This window comes from Ambystoma mexicanum, chromosome 6p (genome assembly GCF_040938575.1).
Source record: "Ambystoma mexicanum isolate Mex_15411 chromosome 6p, UKY_AmexF1_1, whole genome shotgun sequence".
Lineage (NCBI taxonomy): Eukaryota > Metazoa > Chordata > Amphibia > Caudata > Ambystomatidae > Ambystoma > Ambystoma mexicanum.
The window spans coordinates 1,208,351,518-1,208,362,725 of record NC_090935.1 but is presented as its reverse complement, the minus strand read 5'-3'; the positions used below and the strand labels follow the sequence as shown (position 1 = coordinate 1,208,362,725).

At 53.1% G+C, this 11,208-nt stretch overlaps 1 protein-coding gene across 6 annotated transcripts in view; it reads left to right on the top strand.

The window, feature by feature from the left end:
* The first annotated feature begins 200 nt into the window (after positions 1-200).
* The window catches only part of NTRK2 (neurotrophic receptor tyrosine kinase 2), a 663,657-nt gene continuing 652,649 nt past the window's right edge, over positions 201-11,208 (top strand). For 4 of the 6 annotated variants that reach the window (XM_069625860.1, XM_069625859.1, XM_069625858.1 and 1 more), the window contains exons 1-2: positions 201-462; positions 1,384-1,969. In XM_069625860.1, the coding sequence (XP_069481961.1) occupies positions 216-462; positions 1,384-1,969 (833 nt within the window). In that variant the 5' untranslated portion in view covers positions 201-215. The other 2 variants (XM_069625862.1, XM_069625861.1) reach the window with 2 other exon arrangements.

Here is an 11,208-nt window from a genome sequence, read left to right as displayed (position 1 = left end):
CCACACATGTGCACGTACATATATGCATTCCATTGGAGAAAAAACACATGCATTCTGGAAACTTAAGGTGACATTGGGGCTAGAATAAAGTGCCCCCATTTATTTGCCCACTGGGGCGCCGTCGCGCATCATAATAAACAGTAGTCGCGCACTTTAATCTTGCCGAGAGACGGCCGACTGGCTGCCGGCAGCGAGCTGCTTTTCCCTTTCAGGAAATGGTGGCGTCGTGCTCGTTGGGGATTCGGGGCACGTATGGAGTGACTCTAGCGCTTCGCTCTTTGCGGCGCTGCGTTGAGGTGGCGTCCGGCCGGTGTCTGCTGCGCGCCTACGCACGGGGCAGTTGTCCTGCTCCCGTCCGACCGCAGCATCCCCCCGACTGCGGGTCCTCCGCAGCCCCGGGAGCAGGTCTCTGGGCCCTGCGTCACGGCAGCGGACGTCACTGCCGCCCAAGAGGGCGTCTAGGTATTATTAGCCGAGGAGACGGTGTGCACAGGCAACACTGCGCCCCTGTGCCCTCCGGCACTGGCAGCGAGGGGCTCGTCGCCACCGCAGCACCTCTCCGCCTGCCTGCAGCCCTGCAAGGTGGGAGCCCCGCGGCTGAATGCGGGGAGCGTCCTGGCTGGGGGGTGCGAACCGCTGCCTGTGCCACACATGTAGCCACTCTCCCTCCCTCCCTCCCCCACGCCCCCTTGTGTGTGGCTCCCGTGCGGGGGAGCAGACGCCCCCGCACAGACGAGCCGTGCTGCCTCGCAGGGAAGCCCCATCCCTCGGCGGACAGCGCTGCCCGCCCTCGCTACCTGCCGCATCGCATCCTCCCCCGCTGACAGCGAGCGTGTAGGGATGAGGCGGGAGCAGGCGCTGTAGAGGGCCGCCAAGGGGCCCTGAGACCGCCACCCGGCTAGTTCTCGCGCGCTGAAGAGGTACACGAGAGGAATGGGGCAGCCACCGTATTAGGGGGACGCGTCATTGCCCACTGAGGCCAGCAGCCCTGTGCACCTGTTATGCGGGTGCAGGTGGGAGAGCTAACAGGGATTATTACGCGCATGGGTCGCGGTGGTGGAGTCGGGGTAATGTTGAGGGCAGGTGGTGATGCAGTCGGGGTATTGGCGGTGATAGCGGTAGTGTGGGTGGTGGTGATAACGGTTGCCCTTATGGGGTGATGGGAGAATGCTGAAGGCGTCGATGTGGTTTCCACTCTGGTTCGTGCGTGTCTGCGTGTGAGTGCGCGCGCGCTGGAGGTTGCTGCTGCTGCGCGTGGGCTGTTGTCGAGGGTGGGGGGTGTCTCCTTGATGCTGCAGGCTTGGCATGTCATCAGTAAGGCTCGCGCACACACACTTGCTCTCTCCTGCTCTCACTGGTGGCTCGCGCTCTGTCTCTCCACAGCACCTGCAGCAGCAGCAGCGGCAGCAGCGCAGCAGCAGCAGCTCGGCGCAGCATCCCTCGCCTGGACCATCTTCCGGGAGGCTGGCGGAGGCGACCATCACTGCATCCCGGGAGCAGCACCTTCTCACAGCTCGGAGCAGCTGCCCCCCGTGCCGCCCGGTCTTCCTTTTTTGCACACCTCCATTTTAAGGAGCGGGTCCCTGGCATGCGCTGGACGGGAGACACCTAAGCCTGGAGCCTCCTGCGCCTGCCCGCAGGGTTGGAATGTTCGCTCCCTCGCGCCTCTCGGCCACCTCCCGGTAGAGGCGCGCGGAGGCGCTGGGAGCAGGGGGGCCGGCCGGAGATCACCCCCCTACCCCGGAGGATCTGACCCTGGGATGATGGGCTCCTGGAGGGGCGGGCGCGGCCCGGCCAGGGTCTGGTGGCTGGCCTGGCTCCTGCTCGGCCTTGTCATCGGGAGGGGACTGGCCTGCCCCGCGTCCTGCAAGTGCGGCGCCAGCAGGATCTGGTGCAAGGAGCAGATCGCGGGCATCGCGTCCTTCCCGGTGCTGGAGAGCGTCGCCGAGCGCGAGAACATCACGGAGATGTGAGTACCGGGCAGGGCGCGCGGGGGCATTCACGAACGCTAATCCGTGATGACTGCCATCACAGTAGTACCAATATTAACCAACCGTGCGAATAATAATACGATTATATGATTCTGCCTATTATTATGTTTTATTTATTTATTTATTTGTGAATTGGGGTATTAAACCTTACACAAACAATCGCAATATATAGCAATTTTAAAATATCCACAGGACATTAATAAAAAGAAAGGGGAGGAAGAAAAAGGGAATAATAATAATAATAATTACTATTATTAATGAATGTGCAGGAATGTCCCTTCCGACACTGGAGAAGCGGCGAGCGTGGGAAGGAGTGCGAAACCATGGCCTAGCATCGCAGCGATGCCGCTGTGAGATCAGGACTCCCCGGTTCTGTTGTTTTTAGTGATAAACACTTAACCAGGGGCGGGGAGAGTACACCCAACGAGCTGTGCACGGGCACCAAACACGCCCCGTCCGCCAAAACGGAACCTGCCAACATCTATAATGCAGGCACGCGTGGGGAGTATGCACACCTGTATACTACTGGCGGTGTACACGGAGTCAGAAGGTGCGCTGCGCAGGAACACGGTGCAAGCGGCGGTGCCGAGAGAGGCTGCGCGGAGCTGTATAGGGGTCCCGTGCCATTTCCCCGAGTCCCCGTGCAGGGCCTGCGCTCATGCCAAGAACAGGGGCTTGGGCGCTAGAGATGGGGTAGGGGCTTGAGGGCAGGGGTTGGGGACAGGAACTGTGCACGCTGGGGGCAGGGGCAGAGCCAGGGCTCTGGTGGCGGAGCTGTGCGTGCAGATGTCAGTGCGGGCGCTGAAGTGGGCGCCAGAGACAGGCGCCGTGGGGCCAGATCTGTTCGTAAGAGCGCTGTGGCAGGAGCTGCGGGCAGAGCCAGGGTGGCAGACACCCGGGGCGAGAGTTTTCCTTTCGCGTGATGCCGGGAGCTGGGCAAGAACTGTTCACGCGAATACAAGGGGCGGAGGTAGAAACGTTGGGTAGGCACAGTGGGGCGGGGGTAGGGTACAGGTGCCAGGACAGTGCTCGGGCGCTCCGGTCATGGACTGGTGCAGGTGTTAGGATGGGAGCTGATCTGCTGGCCATTGGATGTGGGCACCAGTGCTGTGAGCAGGACTCGGGGGAGGGACCGCGGCGAGGGACTGTGGGTGGGCTCTGTGGGCTTGGTGTGTGTGTGTCAGACGCTGTGCTCCGCGCGGCCGAGACCATGGCCGTGCTTTGATGAGGGGCTGACATTTGCCGGTGGTCGCATTTCAAAGACAGCGAGGTGATAAATCGTCCTTGTCTTTTGCCAGCATTGCCCGGGAGCCCGGGTCAATGAGAGATCGGTTCGGATCCTTGTGCTGAGAGAACCCTCTCCACCCCCCGCCCCCCTCCAAGCCACCCACCCGCACACACATTCAGGGTGCAGGAGGGCGAGAGCTCGGTGGATGCGACGGAGAGGAGAGTCCGGCAGGCTCAGCAACAGGTGCATCAACTTCACACGTACCCCATCTCCCAGGGCGATCCGAAGGGCCCATGCAGATTACGGGCTCTGTGCGGCGGGGACATATTGAAGAGATCTGGTCCCTCTCTGCATGCCAGTGGCAACCAGCCGTGCGCATATGTTTACCCCGTGCATGGCCCGCCGCTAGATGAATGGGCAGCCCTTGACAGACTGGCGAGCAGGATCAGAGGGGAGGCACAGTCAACACTCAGATATTGCCACGCACACACACACACACACACACGTCCCCAGCTTTCTAGGTGGCATTGTGCAACACAAACCCCACTCTGCCTGTGAGCATGTGCACACGCAAGCCCGCAAATGCAGGGGTCGCAGTTTACAAAAATACGGAGTGGGGCCATGATTCACTCTTCCCGCCCCTTCTGCCGCCCCTACGCCGTTCCCCACTGACACCATAATCCTCGCCCCCCAGCAATTCAAACCCCAGTCCTGGATTCTGCTCCCCTCGACCCACAATGCTGTGCTTTACGACAGTACTATCAAGACTGAAGAAAACACGGTGAAAGAAAATGCATTTGTATTTGGTTAAATGAAAACCCTTTAACAAAATCTTCTATTTCAATTTAAAACAGCAAAATCATAAAAATAAGAAAAGAAAGACATTTTTCCAAAATACAATCTTCCTTTTCTAGGCACTTGGCATAGCTATCAAACGCTATGCCTAAGCAGCAGAATAAAGTAATACATTTTGAATGGTTTACATTTTGTTCCAAAACTCGTATAAGGAATAGAGAGAAAAATGCATGCAACGGACCAGTTAGTTTCAGTCAATGCCCCCCCACAGCCGCAGCTTTATGCACCATCCCCCAAACCACCCACCATTCGCACCTCTCAAGGGACATGCCCAGGACCATAGCCACCACCTCCCCCCGTCCCCCCGCTACCTGTACAGACAGAGGTGCCTAATTGCAGAAGGCAAACGCAGACCACTACCGAGCTGGGCTTTGTGAGGGCTCCGGAATGGGCGCTATGTGGCTATGACCCAAGCAGTCTGCTCAAAGAAACAATAGCAAATCAGTGTGGGAGATAGCTCAGTGAGATGTGGCAGTGGAGTGTTAGCAGCAGGGCCCAGATTCCAACCCCCAATGGGGGAGAAGTAAAGCACAGGCAAAGGGGCTCTTCCCTGCCATCCTCGAATGTGGTGGATTTTCCCGAAAAATAGGGGGACTTCCGACCTTTTAGTTCCCTCCCACTTCGACCTCTGCACATAGGAATGACTCCTACCCAATTCGTTAGAGAGGGGTTTAAAAAACACTTCTCTGGAAGTGAACCCCGCGATCTATATTGGTAAGGTTCCGAGACATAAAATTATTATGTGGCAGACAATCGCAGGGCCCAGGAAGGCGGGGGTGGGGGTGTTGGGGGACCAGAAGGGAATATAGGCAACTGGTGAGCTAAGCTACTATCCCGTGTGAGGGGGATACAGTGGTCACCTGTCCCCCAACACTGACGGGTGACCCCAGAGAGTAGCACAGAGGTACTCGTGGTATGTGAGCCTTCACCAAGTAGGACCCAGAGAGATCCAACCTGGTAGTGAAAGAGAGACAGGCGGGGACAGCTCAGCAGTATGCAACCTGCGGCCTTGTGATTACAAACTACGACTCCCATCATGCCACACCATTGACTAGGCTAGTGCTGATGCAAGTTTTAGTTCAAACATCTGGAGGACCGAAGGTTGCAGACCTCAGGTGGATTAAACAGGTGCAGCATCTAGGCCTGGGGCCATGGAACTCATGCCTGTGGCTTCCGGCCATATGCGTGTGGGTTGGTTTTGCAGCGTGGGGTGACACAAGACGAGCTGGACTTCAAAGTCTTTGGAGGTACTGGGCTAGCAAGTGTTCGGGGTACTGATGCACCCTTTGAGGTCATTTGTACGATCCAGTCAATAAAACAAAGCCATCCAAAAGACAGTCCTCCCAGGGTAGGGCTGGCTGATCCATGAAAACAGATACCATTAGGAGCCTCCATTACACTAGAATAAGTGCCTGGCCTACCTCTTCTTTTTTCCAGCAGATACGTACTAGCATTATCTCAATGTATTCGTATTAGGAAGGTACCTCTGCAGTCCTCGGAAAACCTCAGTAGTGGACTACCCTTTAAAGGGTCCTAGATTGGAAACACCTGTGTTATTGTTTGAAGGTTCTTGGTGGGTACATGCACATTCCCTTTAGGGCCCATAAACGCTCCTCCAGATGAACGTCTCGGGGGACCTCTAATAGTCGCTGAAGATGACAGCCTATACCCTGGGGGCACCAGGAGCTGGTCTGTCCTCCAGCGACACAGCGCCATCTCACGTCAGGCTGGTGCCTCTAAAGGTACAAGTCGAGCAGGGACCGAGGTGCCGCCGACTCTGCCCGCAATGTCTCTCTGATGCACTGACCTGGCTGGCAATTGCCAGATGTCCTGACTGGACAGGCTACTTCTGGAGGCATCCCTTCCAATCCACACTTAATAAGAGCTTGGGCCAAACCTCCACTTCAGGAGTTTCCCTCACTATGGCCTCTGACCAAAAGAGGCCAGCCGCAGGAAGGGCCTTGTAATATTCCAAGGTGCAAGCAGTTGCAGTGTAGGCGCTCCTATGCATGGTACCGCGAGACCACACACTACTATGAGAGTGACTAGGGCCTGCATTACAGGAATCAACTAGCGCGGATGCCTGCACCTCCTTCTAGCTAAATGAAAAGGCGTCCATAGGGGCAGTGCAAAACTAGGCCCATCTGACACACCATTCTTACATTCTGGACAGAGAAGAGCCAGAAAAGGTTCAGTAGGGAGAGCAGGATCTCATGAAGCACTCTACCTCTGCCCGATCATTAGGCACCCGACTGGTCCTGCCCTTGGAGCCACATCACTTGCCAATGCACCTCGACCCTGGCTGTCAGTAACCCTGCTATTCCATTACTGGAGCCACATATGGTGCCATCAATGCTCCTCAGCCACGCAGCCTCCAGTGCTGTGCCATTAGGCGGTTCCACACACTGTGCTACCAATGAACCTGAAGCCTGACAAGCAACACATCCTGATATTCCAGCTGTAGCACCCACACATACCTTTCTGTGGGCACCACTCACTAGTGGCCGGCAGTACCCCCTTTTAGCACAGTTGTAGGACCCTATTCGTACGTGATGATGGACATCAGTCCTGACCTGCTGAACCCCGTTATTCCAGTATTAGGTGCTACACACATCTCTGCAAGCAGCAGAGGCAGCCGCAGCATTTGCGCCTTCACCCTCGAGAATTGCAGAAGGGAGCGTGGCGGTGAAAGCAGCTGTCAATACTAAAGCAGCGGAAGTAGCAGTGCTCTCTCTCTCTCTCTCTCTCTCTCTCTCTTTCTCTCTCTCTCTCTCTCTCATATATAGTACAATATCTGTTTAACCTATTTTCATACATACAGAACAGGCACAACAGAGAGGGTGCCCTCTTCCCCAGGGTACAACCATCTTTGGCTCCCCAGATGTTTCAGACTACAACTCCCATCAGCCCCATACAGCATTGTCAACAGCGACGGTTCTGGTGATTCTTAGTCAAAAATATGTGAAGAGCCCCAGGTTGCAGACCCTCCTCTAGGCTTTCTTTATATCCCCAGCCTTTCCTCTTTTGTTTCTAAGGTCTCTTCAGAGAGAAGGTGATCGGAAACTGTGCTAATGAGAAAAAGAGGACTGGTATTGGTAATGTTTATGTATAAAGTGCCTATACACAGGCAAGTGTTTCAAAGCGCTCAGAGGATGGGAACATGGGGAAAACAAACAGTCGCTCAGAGCCCTTGAATTTCTGAGACTATATCAGTCTGCACAGGCAGAGTAAGTGAATATAGTACATTTAACAATTGAGATACAGCAAATAGGCCTGATGGCGATTCTGCAGTTGTACCAAGTGCACATTAAGGGGTGAAGACAAGGGAGAACAGACAGACGATCTTCAGGCAAGGTGCATTCGGATCGTGCAAGTGCACAGACGGTCAAGGGAGGGGGAGGTCCAAGTGCATCCAGTCGGTGGAGACTGGGGCAAGTGAAGAGAGAGCCACTCTCTTGGGTTCATTCTCAAGTGCATTGAGGGAGGGTGGGGTGCAGGGCCGTGAGGCAAATGCAGAGAGGACTGGCGGGGGTGCCCGGGACCTGCGAGACTCCAAGGTACACCAGGTGGCAAGTCGGCAAGCTGTAAGGAAGAGGAGGGACAGATGAAAAGACCAAAGAGCTAGGTTAGGAGGGCAGAGGGAGAGAGAAGGAGGAGGGAAAGAGGATGGTCTTGAGGACTTTCTGGAACTTAATAAGATCAGGCTCAAGATGGACAGGGCTCGGTCTAAGTCATAAAAGAATGGCACTCCTCAACATGGAGCCATTGAAGTTTGTAAAGATTAGGAAATATGCCCACACCTATGAACTCCTGACAGAAGACCACGTATTCTTTATTTAGCCGGCGTTCCCAACTTAAGGCAATTGCTGCTGTCCAAGCGAGAAGCATTAAAGGGTATAACCATGGCCCCCTAGTGGTCATGGGATAGGCATGAGAGAATGCTTCTTTGCATTTTTCGTCAGAAGAGACAGGTGCTGCTTAGGGCACTCAACTCAGCCATGAAATGAAACACCAGAGTCCTACCTAATTTCATAGCTGCGCACAGGACCAACTGATTGGATAAAAAGGAGGACTTTGACATCTTGTTGGCACCACAGCCATCAAATATGTCACCTGATCAGAATTTGACTTTAACCAAAGGGATGCCACTGAGCCATTATCAATTGTCAGGTGCGCGGTCCACATACCCAGTGCCTTTGGCAAAATCCCGCTATTCTACTGCCACGGTCCTCCTATGGACCATGGCGATCACCGGGAGCTGGGTGTAGGTTGAACTTTAGCTGCCCCTTGAGGATCCACAGAAGACTTGTCTATGAAATAAGAAACCTGTGCTTTCTTCGGGTCCCCATGTTTTATTAAGGAGTATTCTCAAGTGCTTGTAGCATCTTGGCACACTCCAGCGCACCCGATGACACTGGGTGGAATATGGGCTCGACTAGTGGAAGAGTGAGCGAGTACGCTGCTTGTGTGCTAGTTGATCCTCAGTGACTCTTAGTTGGAGAGGATGTGAATACCAAATCATGCCCTGACCCACTGAAATGAGGCCACCCTTGCGGGCCCTGTGCAATCTAGAGTTCCCGACAATAGTGAGTGCCCTGGTGTCGAGCCCTCATTGGGGAAAAGGGAGATGGGAGTGGATTATCAGCTCATGAGAGTGGTGCCTGGTTTCTAATGTGCATTATGAATGGATTTGACATATCTGGGAACTGGGAGCAAGCGTGGAGCAGCACGGGTGAGCTGAATAAGCTCATATATGTGAACCCATGCCTGCGGCAGTTTATCGAGCTGCACTACGGCACACGTACAGCTGGCCACCCCTCCCTTTGGCCCCATATATTAAGGGACATGGGAACCTATGCAGGCCAATTATTCACTGCATCACACCTAAGCCAAAACATTCTAGAAACATCACTTTATGTAATTTACATTGACATCTTTTTTGTTCTTTTCCCCCCCCAAGTTTCTTTTATTGAAATCTCAATGAATATATTATAGTACCAATGCCAAAACTACGCACATAGATTAGAAATATCGAAACTTCATTTTACAATTTCCTAATCTCCCCAAATAAAATAACTAAAACAGTTAAAATAAGTAACAGATAAAATAATATGGTCACAGGGGTATTCCAAATCCGTCTTGTGATCCCCTAGACCCGCCGGCTCAACCAGATGTCAACACTCCACAGCCCCTCCCTCTTCCATAGATGTCCTTCCACCACCTTGTACAGGCCACCCAATGCACTCCTACGCCATTCATTCTGAAATAGGTGTTTCAGGAGCTGTGGTCAAAAAAGCATATGTTCCTTCCCTTGAACAATATCAAAGAAGGGGCCCAAGTGTGGGAGAATAGTGTCATTTGCTCTGAAATGTGTGCGGTTAAATTCTCCAGGGCTATGATCTCCCACACTTTAACCATTCCAATATGATGTACAAGGGCCCTCCACAGTCTTCCAAAAGCATGCACAGGTTCTCCATGCCGTCATTAGCAGATGTGTTATTAGGTCCGCTCTGGGCCCTGTCAGTGGGAAAGTACCATGCTCGGGGACATCCCTCAAAAGCAGAGTCAGTGGATACATAGTGAGCAAGCTGCCTGTGACGTCCTTCATCTTTGAGCAAATCTCTCGCCAGTACATTTGCATGATTGCACAATGCCACCACATCTGCTTGAGATCAACCAATTGCCCACACCCATGCCGACACCGATTTGAGCGGTCAGGGTAGATTGCATGCAACCTCTGTTGGGTCATGTACCAGCGATAGCATAATATAATGGCACACTCCTTGACTAATGTGCAGCAGGAGCTTTTCTGGGTTCAGGACCAGATCTTTTGGCAGGATTCTGCTGACATTTCTATCCCCCAGTCCCTCTCCCAACGTGCCATATATGGCAATTTATCTTCAGTAGAAGCCTTTTCTAGCAGTCGGTAGCAAGTGGATATTTAACATGATTCCTGACCCTCCAAAATCCTAAGTTCTATCCCTGTGGGCTGTTGAGAGCCAGCTTGTTTAACCCGGTTATTGGACACTCAGTGTCTGAGTTAAAAATATCTAAGCACTCTACTTCGGGTAAGTTAAACTTCTCTTTGCATTCTACGAATGTGAGTGGTATTCCCTCCTTGTACAGGTCTCTCAGCCGTAAAACCAAAAGTGACTCCCATTTTGCAAAGACCCTCTTCTCCATTCCCGGAGAGAACTCTGGATTTTGTAATACCGGGGCAGGAGACCCAATCCCGTTCTAAAACCTAGTTGAGGGAAAGCTTTGTCCCAATGACCCAGGGTAGAGCTAGTGGATTCCAAAAGGGTCTCCTGGGTACCCCTGGCAGACTTCGGGCAGAACGGTAGGTGGACCAAAGGATAAGGTGAGCTGACCTGCTCCAGCGTCTTCCATTTCGGTCGCCTCTCCTTCGCTGCCCAGTCCAACATTGACGCAACCTGTGCCGTCCAAAAATAACTCTGTATAGATGGGATCACCAGCCCCACCATCCCTCTTGACGTAAGAAGCACTTTACAAGGAAGTCTAGTGGGTTTTCCTCACCAAATGAATTGACCCACTGCCTTCTGTATGTCTAATAAGTCTTGCTCTGGGATAAGGATTGATAATGCTTGGAATATATACTGACGTCTCGGAAGTATCGCCATGTTGACTGCGCTGATAATTCCCAACCATGAGATTTCCTGCATCTCCCATTGTTGGAGTGTCTTCTTGGTCTCCTTACAAAGTGGGGGAATATTAGCCCCTAGGAGGGCCCCGTACGTATTAGTAATGTAAACCTACAGATATGTAATTTTTTTGGTCTGCACCACTTAAGGGAAAAGCAGATTGTAGGACTTCAGGTGATTCTATTATTGCAAGAACCACCGACTTCTGGTGATTAATGCGAAAGCCTGATACCAAGGCGAACCTCTCCAGAAGCTCAAGAAGTGATGGAAGGGAAGCCAGGGGTTTCTCAAGAAAGCAAATGATATTGTTGGCATATAGTGCCACCTTGTGTGTGTCTACACCATAGGTCAGACCTAATATGCGGGGGTTACCCCATATCATTTGTGCCAGAGGTTCTATTGCCAATGCAAAAGCCAAGGGGGACAAGGGACAGCCTTGTCTCATGCCCCTGCACAGGGGAAGTGGAGATGA